Below are 23,559 nucleotides of genomic sequence, written 5' to 3' on the forward strand. Positions count from 1 at the left end.
AAAAACTCGACGTAACCAGTTGTGTCCCACTTTTTGGAAACTAACCACTATTTCATCCCTACGTTATATCGGCATCGAACACGTCACCCTCCCTAGGAGAGGGGGTGACCTTGACAATTTATTGTTAAAATGAGAGGTTGCCTGGATCTTTAATTTAAAGACTCTTGCTCCCTTCAGTCTCAACGTAGACTTTGATCTGAAGCCGTTCTTGTGAATATAGTGATTTTGCTATCCATTGTAAATGTTTGTAGGCCTATGTACAGTCGTGGCCAAAAGTTTTTAGAATGACACAAATATTAATTTTCACAAAGTCTGCTGCCTCAGTTTGTATGATGGCAATTTGCATATACTCCAGAATGTTATGAAGAGTGATCAGATGAATTGCAATTAATTGCAAAGTCCCTCTTTGCCATGCAAATGAACTGAATCCCCAAAAAACATTTCCACTGCATTTCAGCCCTGCCACAAAATGACCAGCTGACATCATGTCAATGATTCTCTCGTTAACACATGTGTGAGTGTTGACGAGGACAAGGCTGGAGATCACTCTGTCATGCTGATTGAGTTCGAATAACAGACTGGAAGCTTCAAAAGGAGGGTGGTGCTTGGAATCATTTTTCTTCCTCAACCATGGTTACCTGCAAGGAAACACCTGCCATCATCATTGCTTTACACAAAAAGGGCTTCACAGGCAAGGATATTGCTGCCAGTAAGATTGCACCTAAATCAAACATTTAATCGGATCATCAAGAACTTCAAGGAGAGCAGTTCAATTGTTGTAAAGAAGGCTTCAGGGCGCCCAAGAAAGTCCAGCAAGCGCCAGGACTGTCTCCTAAAGTTGATTCAGCTGCGTGATCGGGGCACCACCAGTACAGAGCTTGCTCAGGAATGGCAGCAGGCAGGTGTGAGTGCATCTGCACACACAGTGAGGCAAAGACTTGGAGGATGGCCTGGTGTCAAGAAGGGCAGCAAAGAAGCCACTTCTCTCCAGGAAAAACATCAGGGACAGACTGACATTCTGTAAACGGTACAGGGATTGGACTGCTGAGGACTGGGGTAAAGTCATTTTCTCTGATGAATCCCCTTTCCGATTGTTTGGGGCATCCAGTAAAAAGCTTGTCCGGAGAAGACAAGGTGAGCGCTACCATCAGTCCTGTGTCATGCCAACAGTAAAGCATCCTGAGACCATTCATGTGTGGGGTTGCTTCTCAGCCAAGGGAGTGGGCTCACTCACAATTTTGCCTAAGAACACAGCCATGAATAAAGAATGGTACCAACACATCCTCCGAGAGCAACTTCTCCCAACCATCCAGGAACAGTTTGGTGACGAACAATGCCTTTTCCAGCATGATGGATCACCTTGTCATAAAGCTAAAGTGATAACTAAGTGGCTTGAGGAAACCATGGCCAGGAAACTCCCCAGACCTTAATCCCATTGAGAACTTGTGGTCAATCCTCAAGAGGTGGGTGGACAAACAAAAACCCACAAATTCTAACAAACTCCAAGCATTGACTATGAAAGAATGGGCTGCCATCAGTCAGAATATGGCCCAGAAGTTAAATGACAGCATGCCAGGGCGGATTACAGAGGTCTTGAAAAAGAAGGGTCAACACTGCAAGTATTGACTCTTTGCATCAACTTCATGTAATTGTCAATAAAAGCCTTTGACACTTATGAAATGCTTGTAATTATACTTCAGTATTCCATAGTAACATCTGACAAAAATATCTAAAGACACTGAAGCAGCAAACTTTGTGAAAAGTTTGAGAATGTATGTGTCATTCTCAAAACGTTTTGGCCACGATTGTAGACAAATTGAATCTATGATCGTATACTATTCATTCATTTTTTTTATATGTTCTATTTATATCTGTAAATTAACCAATGATATCAAGCCACACCCAGCCATGATTAGACACCTGTGTGTGTCCTTTGAAACTATGTAAACTAGTGACCTGCAGTGTTTGTCATTATACCCTGATGAAGACAGCTTGTCTGTGAAAACGCTGGTTATTAGATTATTAACTTATTGCATCTGAGCTCCTAGAGTGTGCGGCTCTCTTTTTCTTTTTTAACGATCCCGATACAGCCGAGTACAAGGATGCTAATCGCCCCCAAGCCCAACCACCAGACCAGGACGGGACACAGCTCGTAGCACCTCCCCCTGCACTCTAAGGCACTGTGGCGTGTGACCAATCCTAGAAGGTTACTACACTACCCAGCCTCCCCTCTTCACTCCACCTACTCAGCATTCAAGCAGCCCAGACAGACAGACGGACGGGGCAGACCAGGCTGCGTTCCAGCCAGGTGCCCTCCTATACAGACAGCAAGTACGAGGCGCGGAGAGAAAGACAGAGGAGGCAGTTGCCCTGTTGCGTCCGTGCGTCTGATACTGCAGCAGTCATTATTCTCTTCCTCCCTCTCTCCTATCGGGGACTGTACATGATGACTGTGTGGACGTCTCCCAAATGGGGCTGGCTGTGACAGGATGTGGCCGGAGCCCGAGCCCGATTAGAGCTGTAGTGTGCCGTGAGTGCAGGGTTTAGGAGGACCATAGAGATTATATCTCTGCAAGAGGGACGTTCCACCGGGAGAGAGAGAGAGAGAGAGAGAGAGAGAGAGCTCACATTTCAGCCCGCACCACCGCTTTGAGACAGCATTTCCTCTCTAGAAGACTGGATTTCCATAATAAAAACATACTATGTTTGTGGGTGAAAACCTATTTGAGCAACAACCAAATGTATAATGTGATGATCTCTAATGAATCCGAAAGAGCAGATCAATGACCTCTACTGCCAATATCAGACATTGGAAAGTATGTCCTGCCCATTATATAAACTAAAAAAAAACCTGGTGTAAAGCAAAATTGAGCTACGGGCTAAAATCCAAGTTTTGCTAACAGGCTATGAGCTTAGAACGAAGAACGATCTAGCCAAGTTAGTTACTTATCTAGCTCAGATCAGCAATCTGAAGCTTGGCGTGACAAACCAATATGTTTGTGTCTGAATGCTGATCTTGAAGTGTTCTTCAATCAATGTTGATGTCCAGTTCACTTGTTTCCATTTGGTGAGACAACATTTTTCACCACTTTAATTTCCATGGCTGATCAAAAATCGTTTTCTCATGCCCTCTCATTTCTGCAGCAGACAGTGAGCAATATGTTTTTAACATTGAATCCCAATAAAAACGCAGTATAGAATCGCAATACATACAGAATTGTAAATCAATAGTGTAACATAACAAAAAATACTTTGAAGTTCTACTTAAAAGGAAAGATACACCCATTTTGAATGTTATTTTGTAGATCTCCGAGCGATGTTCTAACGATTCCTGGGGGTAATTTCATGTGCATCTGAGCTATTGCAGTTCAAGCAGGCAGAAACAGAACCGGTATGATGCAAAACTTATCATACCAACTGAATTTCTGCCTGCTTTAATGGTGAATAGTTCAGATACACACGAAAACACCCCAAGAATCAATAGAACATCAGTCAGATGCACAAAAACAACACAACATTCAAAATGGGTGAATCTTTCCTTTAGGTCGTTTTTTGGGTATCTGTACCTACTATTTATATTTGACTACTTTTACTCCACTACATTTCTAAAAAAAATATGTACCATTTACTACCATATATTTCCCTTGACACCCAAAAGTACTTGTTACATTTCGAATGCTCAGGCAGGACAGCAAAATGGTCTAAAATCAATATAACATGTTGTAATCCCTACTGCCTCTGATTGGTGGACTCACTAAACACAAATATTGCGTTTTTAAACTATGTCTGACTGTTGGAGTGTGCCCATGGCTGTCCATAAATTAAAAGAACAAGAAAATTGTGCTGTCATGTCTGCTTAACATAAGGAATTTGATGTATAGCATTTGCTTTTACAATTTACTCAAGTATGACAATTGAGTAGTTTTCCCACCACTCAACAAAGCACATTTAAAACTAGATACTTTAAAACTTTCACTCAAGTAGTAGTAGTATTTTACTGGGTCTCACTTTTACTGGAGTCATTTTTTATATTTGGGTAGCCTATCTTTACTTCTACTCAACTATGACAATTGAGTACCTTTTCCACCACTGATCGTGATACATATAGAATCGCAATACATATCGTATGAGCACCTAAGTATCATGAGAATATTGTATCGTGAGGTTCCCGGCCCTAAATACGATGGACCTTGTATTAAACTCTAGAAGACCTTGACTTTGCCGATGATCTGGCGGTTTTATAACACACACACACACACACACACACACACACACACACACACACACACACACACACACACACACACACACACACACACACACACACACACACACACACACACACACACACACACACACACACAACTAGGGTACAAGAAGAAGAAAAAAGAGATAGAAGCAAGTCGGACAGGTTAACTGCAAGACAGCTCTTTCCCATCAACGCAGCAAAGGCAGTCAAAAAAACTCAAGTAACAATACTTGGATTTGACACACAGTTTTACATACCTAGGGAGCACCATTGCATTATACCTACACGCATAGACATCTGCACTAGGATCAAGAAAGCCCAAACAACCTTCAAAGTTCAAACAAACCGGGGAGGTCAAGACAATACAGCACAAAGAGAACTCAAAACCTAACAGAACTGTGTCCTGACAACACTTCTATGCCTACATGGTTACGAGTACTGAAAAATGGCTGAACTAAACCCTCCACCCAACTTGGCGCCAAATAATCATGAACGTCATCTTTTGTGCGAACACTATCGAACACCCCCTTCCTCAGACAAACAAAGCAGGACGCTACGGACACAATACTCAAAGGATGCCGCTTGAGCTGGATTGGAGGCGTTCAAGGAAGAACACAGACCCCATTCCAAGAGAAGAGCTGTCCACTGGTCTCCAGAAGGAAGGCCCAACACAACATGGCAGAAAACCATCGAGAAGGAGCTCCAACAACATCTGCCTTAGAGTTGGGGTACATAACAGAGGAGAAGATAGCTAAGACAGCCTTCGGCTGCTGCCATATGCGCCAGCTGGCATAACAGGGGTGAGTGAGTGAATCATGTGTGCATAATACTGAAAGTAATGACAGTAATACTGTAATGGGTTTGAGGCGATGTGCAGCCAGGAGAAGAATACAAATAATGTTGAAGTGTTACAGGCAGTTGTTGGGGCTTGGCGGTGCAGGTGAAATATTAATGCAGCCACAAAGAAGGTATATGAAAGTAGAGATCAGGGTTCTCCCCAGGATTTTTAAACAAGATGGTGCTGCTGAGTACGGGAAGGATGGAGCCCATATCCTGCAATCTAGAGCAAAAGAAATACCCGATTAGGGTGTGATGCCTGGCCTTAAATGAGTGGCGCAGACAGTCCACAAGGTGGCGCAGCTCCACACTTAAATTCTTTGAGGAGAAGCCTGAATATGTTGAGCAGAGACACAAGTGCCTCAACAAAGACATGCGTTAAGATGTCTGTGATACAGATGTGATAGGGTGCAGCTATGATAAGACTGTATTGCCAGCAATTATTCAGCGCAAGAAAGATGCTGTGAAATTCCACCGGAGCAGACTGGCAAAATATGCGCAGCTTATGCGCCGTTTACTTGCCAAAATCTTAAATTATAACCAGCTATAACAAGACACAGGCGCTTGTTGGATTCTCAGTGTTTAACAGTGCATTAGGAAAGAATCATTTTCAACATTTTGTTACGTTATAGCCTTATTCTAAAAACTATACACAATACATTTGTTTCCTCATCTATCTACTCACAATATCCCATAATGACAAAGCGAAAACAGGTTTTTAGAATTTTTAGCAAATGTATTAAAAATAAAAAACAGAAATACCTTATTTACATAAGTATTAAGACCCTTTGCTATGAGATTCAAATTGAGCTCAGGTGCATCCTGTTTCCATTGATCATTCTTGAGATGTTTCTACAACTTGTTTGGAGTCAACCTGTGGTAAATTCAATTGATTGGATATGATTTGGAAAGGCACAAACCTGACTATATAAAGGTCCCAAAGTTGATAGTGCATGTTAGAGCAAAAACCAAACCATGAGGTCCAAGGAATTGTCTGTAGAGCTCCGAGACAGGATTGTGTCGAGGCACAGATCTGAGGAAGGGTACCAAAACATTTCTGCAGCATTGAAGGTCCCCAAGAACACAGTGGCCTCCATCATTCTTAAATGGAAGAAGTTTGGAACCACCAAGACTCTTCCTAGAGCTGGCCGTCCGGCCAAACTGAGCAATCAGGGGTCACTCTGACAGAGCTCCAGAGTTCCTCTGTGGAGATGGGAGAACTTTTCTACAGCGCTAAACCAATCAGGCCTTCATGGTAGCGTGGCCAGACGGAAGCCACTCCTCAGTAAAAAGGCACATGACAGCCCACTTTAAGTTTGCCAAAAGGCACCTAAAAGGACTCTCAGACCATGAGAAACAAGATTCTCTGATCTGATGAAACCAAGATTGGCATTCAGGCGAAAGAGTTCAGTCATCACGTCTGGAGGAAACCTGGCACCATCCCTATGGTGAATAATGGTGGGGGCAGCATCATGCTGTGAGGATGTTTTTCAGTGGCAGGGACTGGGACTAGTCAGGATCGAGGGAAAGATGAACGGACCTCAGACTGGGGGGGGGGGGGGGTTCACCTTCCAACAGGACAACGACCCTAAGCACACAGCCAAGACAACGCAGGAGTGGCTTCAGGACAAGTCTCTGAATGTCCTTGAGTGGCCCAGCCAGAGCTCAGACTTGAACACCGATCAAACATCTCTGGAGAGACCTGAAAATAGCTGTGCAGCGACGCTCCCCATCCAACCTGACAGAGCTTGAGAGGATCTCTAGAGATGAATGGGAGAAACTCCCCAAATATAGGTGTGCCAAGCTTGTAGCGTCATACCCATGAAGACTGAGGCTGTAATCGCTGCCAAAGGTGCTTCAACAAAATACTAAAGGGTCTGAATACTTATGTAAATGTGATATTACAGTTGTTTATTTTTAATACATTTGGAAACATTTCTAAAAAAGTTTTTTTTTTGCTGTCATGTGTTATTGTGTGTAGATTGATGAGTAAAAAAAACTATGTAATTTTAGAATAAGGCTGTAACATAAAGTGTGGAAAAAGTCAAGGGGTCTGAATACCTTCCGAATGCACTGTAGGCTTTTATTTTTCCATTGGCCTTTCCAGAATGGTTCAAGCAAATATATGGTCAATGTGTAACCCAGTATATGCTAGTACTCTTCTCACCCTGAGTCTGGATGAGGTGGAGGATTTTGGCAGTGATCTGCCTGCCAATCTCAGCATCCACCAGCATGGCCTCCCTGTTCAGCCTCTCCAGCTGGCCCAACAACATCAGCACCCTGGAGTTACTGGGAACACTGGGAGAGAGAGAGACAAAGAGGTTTAATACTTAACATATACCTTGGCATCAGGTCATGCTCTCATAAAGCAAATAGTCTCCAGGGTCATGATCATTTGGCACCACACAGAGGGGGAAGAAGGACAGAAACCGGGAGCGACTACCTGGACTCGTCCAATAAGAAATGCTTATTTTCCCTTTCTGTTGTGAAACATTTTAAAGTATTTCCCATAGTGCGCCCTAATGAACAAAACTATGCTCTGGTTATATTACGCTAATGTGGGGCAGTGAGGTCAAAGGTCACAGCCATGGGAGAGAGAATCTAAACGTAGAAATAGACCAAATGTCTTTCATATGCCCTTATAAAGACAGTGCGAGACCAAGGGAGAGAGGGAAAAAAGAGACAAACAGACCAAAATACACTGAGTGAGAGACTGCTCAAACACAACACAAAAGACAAATGCACACACATGCTCACAGACATATTAGCTAGACTAAACAGCAGAGACAGTCACACTAAGAGAGAGTCAAACAATCTACCAAGCCCAGAGTTAATGAAAAGTTAGCCTATAAATTGAGCTGCCTACGCCATTGAAATATTAGTTCTGGAGCTGGCACTATTACTGCATAACCGTGTAGTTATGGATGTCATGAAAATAAAATAAAAGTCATAACAGTTTGAAGAAAAAAAAAACGGAAATAAAACATGTATTTAACATATACCCAGGAATCAAGAAGAAATGGAAGAAAAAAGGGCAGAAAGTGGGGACTACCTGGACTCGTCCAATAAGAAATGATTATTTTTGCTTTCTGTTGCGAAACAGACTGAAGATGGGACGGCCGGAATTTGTGCAGTTGAGTCCATTTCTGCGGTAAAATGGACTCTTAATAATGTGATGAAACGTTGTTTCTCCTTGCTGAAATAAGCAAGGTGTTGTAGCAAACAAGTCTTTGGTTGACTTGGCAATGCCCCCCACAATACAGCACGCACAGCACACTCTGTTACCGCACGAAAGATCCAACAGGACCCTGTATTGACCCTTTTTTGCACTAACTCAATGCACACACACTGGACTCTAACAACACACTCGGACACAATAAAACGTCACAAAAAGGTGCTAGGTGTTCGATTTGCCTGCTAGGATGCAAGGAGCCTCCCAGCTCCGCTAAAACCATTGACGCTGCGTGCCGTTTTCAAGGGATTGTTAAATGTTAATTATTTGGGTTGTAATATCACCTCTTGAAGAGCATAGTCAGAACTACAAATGTCGGGTTACTCCATGCAAAACAATTGCGCACCTTTAGCTCGATCGTCAGAGTTACACAACAAGTAACTGAATGCTTTTCATGATCAGTAAACATCAATTTTGTCATTTCAGATACGTAGGGTAGCCTCAAGATCTCTCTCAATATTGGCCACCATGAATTGGATATTTGAGCGATATAAAAAGTGAACTATAGCTGACCAGTATGAGTGGTTAGGTTAATTTCCCATCCTTTGTGGGCTCTGCCTGTCAAGCAGCAGAAGGGCACATATCGAATTATTGTTAGCTGATTATGTTTACTTCTCAAGCTATCGGTAGAAAGTTGTACAGTTGGCTAACCAGTGGTAAGTAGACCTAATGTACTTTTTTCGCCAACCAACGTACCTAGTGAAGTTAACTAACATTATCCCCTTTTCAACATTGTTTTTAAGAGTGCTTATATCACGATTGCTGCTGACAGACATGATACATTGATTGATGGACCACGTCAAATTGGCTAGCTAGCTAATAACAGATCACCTCAATACGGCTAGTTAACGAGCTAACTTTCAGGGGATAAACTAGATGGCTATATCCAAATATTGTTAAAGTTTCTTGGACTTGCCGATGTCAAGCTCTTCCCAAAATCTCTGATGAACCAAGCCAAATGATGCATGTTGTTTGCTTAGCTAGCTACCTACATGCCAAATGGATAAGCTACCCCCCTACCCTACGTATCTGAAATGACATGATCAATTGACGTTTACTGATCATGAAAAGCAAACCGTTCCTTGCTGTATAACTCTGACGATAGAGGTAAATGTGGACTAATCGGAAATGTGTTGTTTTGGCTGTATGCTCTTCAAGAGGTGATGATCATTAAAACCAAATAGTTATAACATGTATTTAACAATCCCTTGCCACCCAACAGCCAATCGAACGCTCTGCACCGTATTGTAACGTTTTATTGATAACGACCCTTTTATTGTGATGCAATCATTTCCATGGTAATGTCGAATGTTCATTCAACTTATGTTAAAATGCTGTGGCTCATGCAATGGAATGTATTTTTTTGTAATGTTAGTTGAATAGTCCCAGTTCGTATTATCACATCCAGCCCTGACTGGGAGTCCCATAGGGCGGCCCAGCGTCGTCCGGGTTTGGCCGTCATTCTAAATAAACACTTGTTCTTAACTGACTTGCCTATCTAAATGAAGGTTCAATTTAAAAAAAAAAAAACATGTATACAATTTCTACTCCATTGGCTCACAGCAAAAACGTCACCCTTTTCAAACGCAATTTTCTTGTCCAGCATGTTTTAGTCAATTATAAAACTACATTTAAGAAAAGTACAACATATCTAAAGATTACTTTCAAACATTGACGTGATATTGTCGGGCTTCCTCATGCCCCTTTTCATGTCGGTGCTAACAGCTACGTGACGTGAACGAGTGCTAGCTAGCTGTAGTACTGACCGGAAAATTAAGCTAACCAAGAAAACCAACGGACTATACAGCTACAAGTAGTGAGTGGAGTTACAAATGGACTATACTAAAGTTAAATGTCTTATTTGTGATGAAATGTTTTCCACACACATACAGTGCCTTCAGAAAGTATTCATACCCCTAGACTTATTCCACATTTTGTTGTTACAGCCTGAATTCTAAATTGATTCAATTGACTTTTCCCCCCCACCCATCTACACACAATACCGCATAATGAGAAGGTGGAAAAATGCTTTCAAAATATGTTTGCAAATTTATTGGAAATGAAATACTGAAATATCATTTACATACTGTACAATGCCTTCAGGAATTATTCATACCCCTTCCCTTATTCCACATTTGTTTGTGTTACTGCCTGAATTCAAAATGGATTAAATAGATTTATTTCTCACCCATCTACACACAACGACCCATAATGGCAAAGTGAAAACATGTTTTAAGAAATGTTTGCTAAAATACAGAAATATCTCATTTACATACGTATTCACACCCCTGAGTCAGTACATGTTAGAATCACCTTCAAACACTATGCAAGACTAATGTAAGACTAATGCTAAAGTAAGAAAAGGCTAGTTATTACAGTCCCCAAACAGTTATTGACCCCAGCAGTGAATGTTTGACAGAGGAACCTAAAATAGCTAGGGTCAAGATGGCATCATGACTGGCCCTGGCTGGTTTAATGACCTGTGGTTGTGCTGTCCTTAGACTGATCTTTCAGTGTCACAAGACATTGAGCAAACTACAGTGTATAATATGAGGGCAAGGGGCAGTGTGTGAGAGACATTAATCTGGCAGAAAGAAAGAACTGCGTGTGTGTCCCGAGACAATGGTTACTCACCCTTTCTCAGTGGTCATTTTGGGCTTATTCATTTTTTCTCACACACGTCAACATTTCACATCAACTGCAAATAAAGAAAAGCAAGAATCAGCAATGCAACACAGTTGTCATTCCCTGTCTGGACTTTAATGTTCACCCCTGTAAATCCCAGTCTATCCTTTCTATTATATCCCGTGGCAAGATGAGATCAACAACGTGGAGAGATGGCACTAAATGATCAACCCGCATCGATATATCCAATGTAACAAAATAGGGCCGGTCTTGCTGTCTATCCAGCTCAACTTGTTTAACCAAAACAAAAGGGTGTCCAGTAGAATTAAAGGGCTCCAGGGTCAGGAAACGAAAGAGCTGTGACTATGTAATTAAGCCACTTAGCTAAGGTAATCAGACCAAAAGCATTGCAAGCCAATAGGAGAAAAAAAAACTAGTAAAGAGAGAAGACAAAAGCAGCATGTATGTAGACATTTGACCTGGGTCATTAATGAGTTGTTACCATTCATTATGCCATTGATGATTTAAAACAGTGTGTAGCCTATACTGTAAGCACTATTCCTGGATATAAAATTGGAGGCCATATTTTTTTTTTTAAATCAACAAGGATGTAACTAGTGAACCTACATGTACAGCCAGCTGTTGTTAGCCAAGGGGACTGACATGAAAAACCGAGAGAATCCTGTTCTTCACTCAGTCGACCTGAGCTAGTCTGCCCTGTTGTCAGGTATTTGCAGCAAGGATCTTCAGCTAGCTAACGTCAGCTAACTAGCGTACGTTTTCAACAAAACTATCCCTATTGCCAGCATCAAAGTGTGAATAGCTAAATGCCCCAACTGCTGTAGAAGGGCCTAATCAATGTAGCTAACGTTAAACGTCATCTGCTAGACTGGCTATCTGCCAAATGTGTTGTTGCAAAATGCACTTATTCATATCTTCATTGACAACAACATCACCAGAGTCAGCACAGCGGCTAGCTAGCTAACTAGCAGTGACCGACTGGTTTACGAAATAACTGGCTGGCGGGTAATAAGGACATCACAGCCCCCACTGCACCTGCTCAGTGTCCATTCAGTTTTCTAGCTAACGTTAGCGTAGCTAGCTAGCGTTCCTGCTAACTTAGCTAGCCATTTGTAAATAATGTCAGAGACATGCACTAATATGCTGAAAAAATATTAAAACATAAACATTTTACGAACCTAGGTATATGGAAAGTTAGTGTTGTCCCATTAGGACGAGGCAATCCCTAGATGTAAGTGTGTTGCCTGAAACGATACCCCGATGTACAAACCCTCTACTGGGTTGGAGAGCTGTCAAGAAGAACTGCCAGGACCCATGAATAACGCGAGAATGCAAATTTTGTTTTTAGATGTGACGCGAAAATATGCGACTGAGCATTTCAGAATGAACGCATACTGTAAACGCGGATCAAAGATCAGACATAATGTAGCAATAATATATACGGCAAAACCCCCACACTGACCTAGAACCATGAAATTAAAAAAAACCTGACCTGAAACCAGCACCTACTGACCCAGACAGACCCTCCAAGGATTTGCATAGCTATGTTGTGGGACTTCATGTCCCAACGTGCAATGTAACGTCATATTTGTGCTTCTTCCCGAGCCTCGGACAACTAGCTAGTAACGCTAGCAGTTAGCAAGGTATGTATGGTCAAAGATCACGCCAATGTTACTAAAATTGGCAATATGTTTAATGCAATGGCTTAATATATATTATCTTTAAATTGTGTGATATGCACGATTAAACATTTTTGTTTATACAGAGAGTCCAAACTAGCTAGTTAGCGTCAACGACATTAGCCCGCTCGTCTGGTTTATGGTTTCCACTAGTTACCACAGCCACAAAGTCAAAATTGGTTTCATCGTAAAAATTCATGAAAACAAAAATGTGCTTTTTGGTTTTAATTTAAGGTTAGGCATAAGGATAGCAGTGTAGTTAAGGTTTAAAAATCACATTAAGAATATTATGTGTAGAAATAGGCGGGGTTTATATATATATATTTATCATAGCTATTAGCTTCTAACAATGACTAGCTAGTGAAAAGACGGCACACTCGGTGTTTCATTACAAATTGCGATTAGCTAGTTCTCTTATTGAATGAAACCTTCACAGACCTGATAGTTAGCCAGCAGATCCGACCCGCTTGCATACAGCTGCGCTACTATGGTCAGACAGGCTTCCTGTGCGTAGATAATGACGCCACTGAGCAGGCAGGAGATATGGCTCGGAAAATGTACCTCAATCCAGGAATGAGAAATGTGTTGTACTCTGAATTGTCCCATTATCCCAACTGTTACACCAAGAAGATTGAATGACTGCTAGTTTTTAAGTAAACTCGGAGAGGAAGAGAGAGGCCCAACTTGGGGGAAAATCTGTCTCCTTCCAGCAGGTAGTGTTTTTTTCGCTCACCAAGCAATGAGTTTTTGTGTGGCAGTCAAAAGTGTGTCGAATTTGGTCCACAAAAAAATGTATGGCTTATTTGCCACGTGAGGTTTATTTGATAAAAGTTTCTAATGCTTATGTTGTTACACGTATGTGGATATAAGTATGACACGTGACATTCCAGAGCTGTCTCGAGATTCCTATGCATATTCATGGCATGAGGCTAGTAGCATATCATCCCTCTCCATTGATGGTGCTTTCAAGACAACTGGAAACTCAGGAAAAAAACAAGGTTGAATCATGATGTCAGTGATCTTTAGGTCGGAAAGTTGGAGCTCTAGAAAGAGGCCAGAGTTCCCAACTTGGAATTCCGAGTTGGATGACTGTTGAAAACAAATTTTCCCAGTTGGAGCAAATTGTTTTCTGAGTTCACAGTTGGTTTCACGTAAAACAATTTTCAAAATAGTGTGCCTTCAACAGGATTCGACCTCATATCCTTACATCCCTGAATGGTCCATTGTTCCCTACTCTACCTACTAAGCTACCGGTCAGTTGAAACTTTCTGTACAAAATCCTATACTATATTTGTAAGTACGGTATCTGGTAGAGGTCTACGTTTGAAAGCAGCTTGGAATCGAAGAAAGCACTGGAACCACAGCCAAATTAGTGGGATCTCATATTTTGCAACACACGTTTTGAAAAAGCATGTGATCAAACAAAACTTTGTACATCGTTGATGACGTACTTCTGATAAAGTGAAACATACATCAGCACACTGCTTAATGATGTCGACGTGTGCCTCCGAGCTCCGATATCAAACATAACATCACTACCATTATGAAATGGCAAGTTGCGTTGATCAACAATTGCGCTAATTGGCTGACACTGCCATTTCAAAATGGCTGTGTGGCTTCTGCTACCTAGCATGAGGATGAAAAGGACAGTTTTCCAGAAAAACTAACAGTCTTTCAATCATCTGTGTAACAGTTGGGATAATCGGACAATTTGGAGTACAACGCATTTCTCATCCCTGGACTGAGGTACGTTATCCAAGCCATATCTGGCGCCAGCTCCATCGTGTCGTACTCTACACAGGAAGCCTGTCCAACCCTAGTGCTGCTGTAAGCAAGTGGGTCGGATCTGCTGGTTAACCTGACAGTCAGCATAGACTTGAATAAGGATAGCCTGCTGAGTCCCCTAGTAACAGACACTTGGATCACTGTCTCAGAACGTTTCCATTGCACTAGCGCCCGCAATTAAGGCCATTTTAGGCATTAACTCAAGCTGCTTAGTCGCTCTACACATCAGCATGTTAATCCCTCAAGGAGTCTGATCTTACTTTGACCTGTCTGTTTGGTAAAGTGGATATTACACCCTAACAAGTGTTGTATTTCTCACACACCATCCTACTCTTCAATTTTGAGGCCTATTAGTTGAAGTTTCAGGCCGCCTCAATCCTCAAAATAGCTCTGTCATACATTAATAGTTGCCTTCAGATTTGCTTTGACACAGGTATAAGGTCTATGCTTATGCTATTTACAGCATGTCATAACTCCCTTGCTATCTGGCATATAGGCCAGTTTCTAAACAGAGATTGTATAGTATGTATATCCGTCTAACACGAACCCACCTAGCCCAATATTGGACTAAAGGAGCCTAACGTTATTCCTTAGTCCAAGGACCTTACATGTTTTGTTTAAAGGCTGAATTGGCTCTGGAAGCCAATGCAGTACTGTTCTAGAAACATAAATCCCTCTACTTTCATATCACATCAAAATCATTTCACAAATGGAAAATACACACTTTTAACCCAGTTGCAGCCGACAGTATTTTTTAGTGACAACACGATTGTGGCGTTGGTCTTCCATTTACACACAAGTGGTCGGAGATTTAGATAGCTAATTACATTTTAGTCATTTAGCAGACGCTCTTATCCAGAGCGACTTACAGTAGTGAATGCATACATTTCATACATTTCATTTCATGCATTTCTTTTTTTTTCGAACTAGCACAGGTAGTCCACTCTGTCTCCCGTCTTTTCCGTAAACAAGTGTTGTAATATGGAAATATGGCTGTGTGTGAACCCTATCCCTATAAAAGCTGTATATCAATTTAATATTTATGAAAGATAAGGTCCTTATGCTTCCAAAACCAATGAGTGTTAATGTTCAGACCGAGAGTCGCGGCTCTTAACAAAACTCCCCCCTACAGAAGACTCCTTCGTCCAATGACTTATGTGTAATGTAATGGAACTGAGAGACATGATCAAGGGCTAGAACTGACCGGGCTACTTATTTACCTACCTGTGTTTGTGCCTGTTTGACAACGCTTTTCCCACATCAGAGGGTATTTCTGTGACCTGTGGACGGTTCTGATAACGAATGCGTTGTTTGCATTGCCCTAGCAGTGCCCAGGAAATAATACAATCTAATTGTTAAATGCTATCAACACCAAACATGGATGTCATTGTTTTGCATGCACACACGCCGTTCTACTTCCTGTCTGCGACAGCATGGTGCCAGTAGTGGAAGTTTGTGTTTTGATTTTGGGGGGGGAGTGGTTGCATCTAACAAATGGATGTAATTCTTCATTGGGCACTGCTCAGCGACACAAACAATGAGTTTTCAATCACAATTGTCTACCAATTACGGATATACCTTTGTTTGTGGGAAACGTGTCGCCAAACAGGGACAGTCACGGGCTGGCAAATAACTTGCAAGGTGAGTACATTTTATACAGCTAGACCAGAGTTCCACTGGGTATCTGTCACTAGAACACAGTTCCACTCTGGTCTAGGAAATTGGCTATCTGGCCTATTGAACATCCACACTGAAGTCAGAAGAGAAGTGTGTCATGTACTTCTACTGGGTTTACTTTCAGCTTTAACCATGGTGATGAAGTCATCAGTTGAGGATGATGATGTGGGATGGGGACTGGGTGTCCCAGAGAAGATGAGGAACAATGCAAACTGGGTGGACATTACACATGACTTCAAAGAGGCATGCAAAGGTACAAGGTGTGTGGTGTGTGTGTGTGTGTGTGTGTGTGTGTGTGTGTGTGTGTGTGTTACATGCTTTAACACCGTATTTCAGGATCTGCTAGTGATGTCTGTTCTTGGGGGGCTTTTGATACTTGCCCCTCTCGTTTGTTTGTTAGACAGTTCCGAAATACCTGGTAAATTGGGTTTCTCATCTCAGATTGGTGTAAATCACACAACCAGTAAAAGAAAGGGCTGTACAGTACAGCAGTTCCTAATGTATAGCCAGTGTTTTCAGCTCTGGGAATTTGGTGCCACCAGTCTGAAATGCAAGCTGGATGGCACAGGTTAAGATGCCCTGCTGACCCCACTGACATCAATGCATGACTAATTCAATTTAAGTAGAAGTTAGGATTCACCCTTTGTGGTCTAACTCCTATTTGATGATGAGTTCCTGTGTACCTCGTTATACAGTACATGCTGGTGTTACACTATACTACTGTAACACAAATGCTGCTCTGGCTTTCATCCGTATAGTTCAGATGACTGAGTACAGTTGCATTTGTTCTCTCTGTATTTACAGAGCTCAACCTTGGGGAGTTACTCCATGACAAATTGTGAGTATGAGTGTTTGTTTGTTTCACACACTGTTCTAATCAACCATTAGTGAAATGCTTAAGTGCTTGCAGTCTGTCTCATTAATGAATACTGGGTATCTATCACTAGACAACACACACACACTTTAGGTCTTTCTAATGGCACGTTTTCCAGCAGGTTTGGCCTGTTTGAGGCTATGTCCGCCATTGAGATGATGGACCCCAAGATGGACGCCGGGATGATTGGCAACCAGGTCAACAGGAAAGTCCTCAGCTTTGAACAAGCAGTCAAGGTATGGCTCTGATATCTAGAGTTTCAGACTGTGAAATGAAAACGGTGGTGTGATGTTGAACCTTTAGTGAGGTGCATTATAGTCCATAAAGACTCTTCCCCCTCCCTTTCCTATCCTCTCTCTCGTCCTGTTTTGTCTCTAGGATGGTTCCATCAGAGTGAGGGACCTCAGTCTTCCTGAGCTGATTGGGATCATGGACACCTGTTTCTGCTGCTTGGTCAGTTTTATCAATACCAAACTGAATCAACAAACGATGCATAATAATTACCAATCAAAACAAACGTGTGTGTGTGTGTGTGTGTAGATCACCTGGCTGGAGGGTCACTCCCTAGCCCAGACAGTGTTCACCTGCCTGTACGTCCACAACCCTGACCTGATCGAGGACCCCGCCCTCAAGGCATTCACTCTGGGCATCCTCAAGGTGTGCGACATCGCCCGCGAGAAGGTCAACAAAGCTGCAGTGTTCGAGGAGGTAAGCCACTTGATCCCTTTGGGCTTTTGCACACACAGTCACGCCAATGGCCATAAAAATTGGCAAAACGGCACCAACAGATCTGGGACCAGGATAACGCGCACACTCTCTCTATCTCCTATAATCCTGTCTATGGGACACAGTTAGGCTTGCAAAATTCCCGGGAACTTTCAATAAATTCCCTGGTTTTCCAGAAGTCCTGGTTGGAGGTTTCCCGGAATCAGAAGGGAATAAGCAGGAAATCCGGAATCCTCCAACCAGGATTTCTGGAAAACCAGGGAATTTATTGAACGTTCCTGGAGTTTTGCAACCCGCTGTACCCTCCTACGTCTTCTGATCTGAAACAACGCTTTGTTTCTAGGTGTAATATTCAAGATCCTGTTCTATGTTCTGTCTCCAGGAGGATTTCCAGGCCATGACGTATGGCTTCAAGATGGCCAACAATGTGACAGATTTACGGGTTACAGGTGATGTTCATGTGATGGGCTTAGTCAGTGTTGTGGTCCATGTATGGTATTGGTGGTATAGAATATATATGATTAATGTATGTGTGTACCAAATTAACCTTCTACCAACAGGTATGCTGAAGGATGTTGAGGAAGAGTTACAGAGAAGAGTTAAGGTACAGTACTTTCACAGTACTTTCTTCCCGTGAACTAACATCACAACACGACTACACCCTGGCAGAATGGCCAAACGCATTACTGAATAATATCGCTCATCCTTAACTTTCAATGACCGCAAGTGTGTACAGTACCACCAACAGAACTGCACAGCTCATCCGTCACAAGGTATCTCCTCTTCCTCTCTCTCTCTCCTTTCCCTCTCCCTCTCATTCCCTCTTTTTCTCTCCGGTAGAGCACACGCAGTCGCCAGGGCGAGCAGCGGAACCCAGAGGTGGAGTTGGAAGTAAGACTCTGTCACTCTCTCCCTTTGGGTATATCCACCAGTCCACCTTATTGTCTCTCCCATCTAATGGCCTTAAATCGACCCCTAACCCTCATGCCCTATGTACTGTTGATCTAAGATAGGTCAAAATCCCACCTAGCTTATCAGAAGAACACTTATAGCCTTATCTATACACCTATAAAATTATTTCAGCGTGCATAGGGTGTAGTGTAGCGTCTAGGGGTCGATTTGGACTTCGGCATATATCCCATGCCTTCTGCCATGCCCAGTCCACCAGAGCTCAGAGTGAGGCAGCCTTTCAGTAAGACAAGCCTGGAATTTGCAGCCGTTTCTCGAAGAAGAAAAAAAAGGACCAATCCCCCAAAATGGAGAGGTTTTTGGGTGGTCGGAAGGAACGTTGTACGACAGAGCTAAATCTGTGTGTCCCTAGGGCCTACAAAGATATATTGTGTGTTTTTTGCAATTGTGTGTGTGTGTGCTTCTGTGACTGAACTTTTTCCTATGCCTCCTTTCTCAGCATCAGCAATGGATAGCACTTTTCAGTAGGATCAAGTTTACACGTCTTCTACTGACAGCGCTGATCGCCTTCACTAAGAAAGAGGTAACACACACATTTAGCTTAGCTTCACTAAGAAAGATGTAACACACACATTTAGCTTAGCTTCACTAAGAAAGAGGTAACACACACATTTAGCTTAGCTTCACTAAGAAAGAGGATCATGTGCATACCGGTATGCTGATTGTTTTTTGATTGGGCGTGTAATTGGTTGACTGATGCGTGATGTCATGTTGGATCTGTCAGACCAGCTCAGTGAGTGAAGCCCAGAAACTCATGCAGCAGGCAGCAGATCTCCTCCCAGACCTCCACTCCAGCATCGAGCATGGAATTCAGTACCAGAACGACACTACTAAAGGAGGTAACACGCGCGCACACACACTACACCATGTAACCTAGGCCCAGTGTGTCCCTCACTACCGTAAGAGGCAATGTTACACTCGTTGGAGAACCTCTGACCCCCCCCCCCCGCGTTCCAGATCAACCGATCATGATGGGGTTTGAACCGCTGGTGAACCAGAGACTGCTGCCCCCCACTTTCCCCCGCTATGCCAAGATCCTCAAGAGGGAGGAGATGGTCAACTACTTCAGCAAGCTCATCGACCGCATCAAGACCGTGTGCGAGGTCATCAACACAACTAACCTACATGGAATTCTGGTACTACGTCTGTAAATACTACAATAATAATTACAATACTACATTCTGACAATACTTCTGTAATGGTCTGCCTGTTAGAATATTTGCTAAAGGTTATAGTAATGTTTTAATGTTCTGCTTTAAGGACTTTTTCTGCGAGTTCAGTGAGCAGTCCCCTTGCGTCCTCTCCAGGTCTCTGCTGCAGGTAAGCAACATTCTCCCTCGTGATTGGTGCGTCTGGACAGTTCTCTCCTCTGATTGGTCCTGTTCTGATGAATCCCCTCCCTGTCTCTAGACAACGTTCCTGATAGATAATAAGAAAGTGTTTGGGACCCAACCAATGCAGGACTTGATCAAAGACGCTCTGAGGTACTTTGTCAGCCCGCCGGTGCTCTCCTCCAAGTAAGTCATTGAAGATTGGAGTGTTTCTATGGCCCAACCTTCAAATGCTTTAGAAATGCAGCCTTCCTACCTTCCTTGAAGTCATAAGAGATCTGAATTGGTTGGAGTGGTGTTTAAAATGGTGGCAATGTTGCTTTCACCTATCAAAACACCACAAAGGAAGGAAGGAAGGAAGGAAGGCAGGATATGTATGTCTGAGGTATTCGAACAGGGCCTACGAGTTTGTGTTCAAGCTCTATCTCTAGGACTGACTGATCCATGCGTTGCCTCTGCAGGTGCTGCCTGCATAATAACCACCAGGCCAAGGACTACATTGACTCCTTTGTCACACACTGCTCAAGGGTAAGTCACCTGGCTGCGTTCCAAGGCCTCTTTTCTCTATATTAATGTCACAATCCTTCATTTGTGTGTTTTTTCCCCCCCAGACCGAACGGCATCGCCGCCACTTGGTTTGCTATGAAGTTGAGGGGTGGAGCTAGGGGAAAATGTAACCACTCAAAATTCATAGATGGAGCCGTGGCTCTGACTATCAACATGATAGTTTTAAACATATTCTGAAGATATTATAGGCTTATCATTTATTTATTTTTCTCTCCAAACAATGGACTGAAACGACCTTGTTCGGTTTCCCTGCAGCCCTTTTGCAGTCTCATCCAAATCCACGGACACAACCGCGCTCGGCAGAGAGACAAACTAGGCCACATCCTGGAGGAGTTTGCCACACTGCAGGATGAGGTGTGTGTGTGTGAGAGAGGGAGAGAGACAGCGTTTGCATTCGCGTTGCTGTTTAGTGATGTATGTGATCTACAATGTGTGTGTGTGAGTGTGCGCGCGCTTGACTGCATGTCGCTGTTCTCCTGCGATTGACTTATGGGACTGATGCGGCGGCGCCCCCTGCAGGCAGAGAAGGTGGACGCGGCGCTGCACAGCCTGCTGATGAAGCTGGAGCCCCAGAGACAGCACCTGGCCTGCCTGGGCACCTGGGTCCTCTACCACAACCTGCGCATCATGATCCAGTACCTGCTCAGCGGCTTCGAGCTGGAACTCTACAGCATGCACGAGTACTACTACATCTACTGGTGAGGAGCGTACGCACGTGTGTTCCAAAAGTGCATGTTCCATGTGTACACTTGACTGAGAGGTGTGTGTGTGTGTGTGTGTGTGTAGGTATCTGTCAGAGTTCCTGTACGCATGGCTCATGTCCACTCTGAGTCGGGCAGACAGCTCTCAGGTGGCTGAGGAGCGCCTCCTGGAGGAGCAGCAGAAAGGGCGCAGCAGCAAGAAAACCAAGAAGAAGAAGAAAGGCCAAGGGGGTCAGGATCAAGTCGTACATTATTTGCATTGCATTGAATACATCTGGGAGTACACCGCCCGTCCCCATCCATAACTTGTTCCTCAATAAGAATGTGTTTGCGCCTGCAGCTCGCCCCCTCAGCAGAGAAATCACCATGAGCCAAGCCTACCAAAACATGTGTGCTGGCATGTACAAGGTAAGTGTGCACACACACACGAACTTGTCCTACACATGTTATGTGTCCTCTGCCCTGGCTCAGTTGTAGTCCCGTTTTCTATCCAGACAGCATAAACACACACACACTCTCTCCACACACACACACACACACTGAATTCCTGTCTGGTGCAGACTATGATCGCCCTGGATATGGACAGGAAGGTGCGGAAGCCGCAGTTTGAGTTGGACAGCGAGCAGGTGCGCTACGAGCACCGCTTTGCCCCCTTCAACAGCGTGGTCACTCCGCCGCCAGTCCATTACATCCAGTTCAAGGTAACGTAGTGTCACCAACCGTCGCTAGCGTTTTCATGTGTCTGTGGTGCATTCCGGGTCAACATATTTGCAGACACGCTGCAACGAATATCAGGAATTACATGTTATGGCGGAGATATAAAAAAATATATATATATAATCTGTAACGTGACCTGTTTCTCTCCGTGTGTGTCGGCTGTAGGAGATGTCCGATCTGAAGAAGTACACTCCTCCTCCCAAGTCAGCTGACCTCTACATGGCGGCCAGCAAACACTTCCAGCAAGCCAAACTCATCCTGGAGAACATCCCCACCTCCGAACCAGAGGTCAGCTAACCCTATAACCCGATAATAGTAGTAGAAGCAGCAGTAGTAAAATACATTGTGCCTCATGTTTGTGGGTCTGAATTGCCTCTTTTAATTTGCTGATTGTTGCAGGTGAATCGGATCCTAAAAGTTGCCAAACCCAACATTGTGGTCATGAAGCTACTTGCCGGGGGGCACAAGGAGACAAAGGTAACAACACATCATAATGTAATGAGCAAAACGTAAACAAAGTATTTGGGGAATTTAAACATTTCTCGGGCATTATTGTTGTTTGGTGATAAGAAAAATGGTACTCCCCATCTCTAGGTACTACCAGAGTTTGATTTCTCTGCTCACAAGTACTTCCCTGTGGTCAGGATCATCTGAATCCAAGCCCTGCGTTACTATGACAACTCAAACCCAGTACCCTCCTCCCTGACCCAAGAGTGGCATGTGAGCCCAAAACGGAGACCAACTCAACAATATTACCATCTGTGTTACTCTATGTCACTGTGGTAGGACAGAGACAACAACATTGTTATATATGTCCCATTATGGCACCTGAGATCATGGCCTTCTCCATTTTGAAGTAGTCAATTTTCTTCTACTCCTTCTATGAGTTGGTAAACAACCTTAAAGGTTGCATACTGCCACCTATGGTGTGTTGTTTAAATGGGTATAAAGCCAGAGATTTACTGCCACCTGCAGTTATGGAATGTTTTCTGACAAGTATAATTCATTGGCTGATCCCTCCTGATGACCTGGATGGAATTATGTGATCCTTCCTTAACCCATAGGAAGGCTCACCCAGTTGACTACTTCAAAATGGTGGAAGTCCTCAGTTGCACTGCCCTTGCTAAAACAGGCTTTTGGCCCCTAGAGTCCTCTACTTCTGTGGCATTGACCCACAAAGGACTACAAATACCAGACGTCGCAGAGGACTGACAGAACTACATCCTCCACAATTCCCAAAACAAACTTGACTATGGTATTAAAATTATTTATTTTTTGTAATCTCTGTCATACACTTCCTCAATAAAAACCTATGATTATTTAACAGTTCAGAAAATGTGTTCATTGACTGTTCAGTAAGCAACAAATCCATTGTAACAATCTAATGGCAACAAAAATCCATTGTGCAAAATTAAAAACCTATCCACAAGCAAAATATGTTCAACCATAATTTCCATTTGAATGAGTCTGCTATATAAAAAAATATACAAAACGTTTGTATTTGAAACATTTATAGTAGTGGGTCTGCCAGGTACACCAAGGATACACAGAGGTGACTTTTTAATTCAG

The 23,559-nt window shown here is 43.1% G+C and overlaps 2 protein-coding genes across 6 annotated transcripts in view; one reads left to right on the forward strand and one right to left on the reverse strand.

Annotated features, from left to right (window-relative positions):
• The window catches only part of LOC106580090 (cytosolic carboxypeptidase 1), a 44,411-nt gene extending 31,232 nt beyond the window's left edge, over nucleotides 1–13,179 (reverse strand). For 2 of the 4 annotated variants that reach the window (XM_045702980.2, XM_045702979.2), the window contains exons 1-3: nucleotides 12,143–12,280; nucleotides 10,953–11,016; nucleotides 7,254–7,384 (exon numbers count right to left, since the gene is read on the reverse strand). In XM_045702980.2, coding sequence (XP_045558936.2) covers nucleotides 7,254–7,384; nucleotides 10,953–10,984 — 163 coding nt within the window. In that variant the 5' untranslated portion in view covers nucleotides 10,985–11,016; nucleotides 12,143–12,280. Of the gene's footprint in view, nucleotides 1–7,253; nucleotides 7,385–10,952; nucleotides 11,017–12,142; nucleotides 12,282–13,081 lie in introns of those variants that run through there. The other 2 variants (XM_014160726.3, XM_014160725.3) reach the window with 2 other exon arrangements.
• Nucleotides 12,348–23,314, forward strand: LOC106580091 (N-alpha-acetyltransferase 35, NatC auxiliary subunit). Of its 2 annotated transcripts, none has more exons than XM_014160729.3 (23): nucleotides 12,348–12,607; nucleotides 16,230–16,358; nucleotides 16,910–16,943; nucleotides 17,098–17,215; nucleotides 17,358–17,432; nucleotides 17,520–17,687; nucleotides 18,088–18,154; nucleotides 18,266–18,309; nucleotides 18,546–18,596; nucleotides 19,114–19,197; nucleotides 19,399–19,513; nucleotides 19,632–19,810; nucleotides 19,935–19,994; nucleotides 20,085–20,191; nucleotides 20,467–20,533; nucleotides 20,828–20,926; nucleotides 21,092–21,270; nucleotides 21,359–21,504; nucleotides 21,614–21,681; nucleotides 21,834–21,974; nucleotides 22,156–22,278; nucleotides 22,390–22,467; nucleotides 22,585–23,314. In XM_014160729.3, exons 2-23 carry the CDS (start codon nucleotides 16,238–16,240, stop codon nucleotides 22,642–22,644), a joined length of 2,184 nt encoding a protein of 727 aa, XP_014016204.1. In that variant the 5' UTR covers nucleotides 12,348–12,607; nucleotides 16,230–16,237; the 3' UTR covers nucleotides 22,645–23,314. The 2 variants fall into 2 exon arrangements, with proteins under 2 accessions (XP_014016204.1, XP_014016205.1); XM_014160730.3 differs by having other exon boundaries at nucleotides 17,101–17,215.
• Nucleotides 23,315–23,559: the final 245 nt, after the last annotated feature.

The sequence above is a fragment of the Salmo salar genome, chromosome 20 (assembly GCF_965601325.2).
Source record: "Salmo salar chromosome 20, fSalSal1, whole genome shotgun sequence".
In the NCBI taxonomy this organism is placed as follows: domain Eukaryota; kingdom Metazoa; phylum Chordata; class Actinopteri; order Salmoniformes; family Salmonidae; genus Salmo; species Salmo salar.

Coding starts and splice junctions, on each gene's coding strand:
- LOC106580091 (XM_014160729.3), top strand. CDS start 16,238: ATGGTGATGAAGTCATCAGTTGAGGATGATGATGTGGGATGGGGACTG. Junction 19,198..19,398: donor TCGCCTTCACTAAGAAAGAG/GTAACACACACA, acceptor TGGATCTGTCAG/ACCAGCTCAGTGAGTGAAGC. Junction 21,975..22,155: donor TCCATTACATCCAGTTCAAG/GTAACGTAGTGT, acceptor TGTCGGCTGTAG/GAGATGTCCGATCTGAAGAA.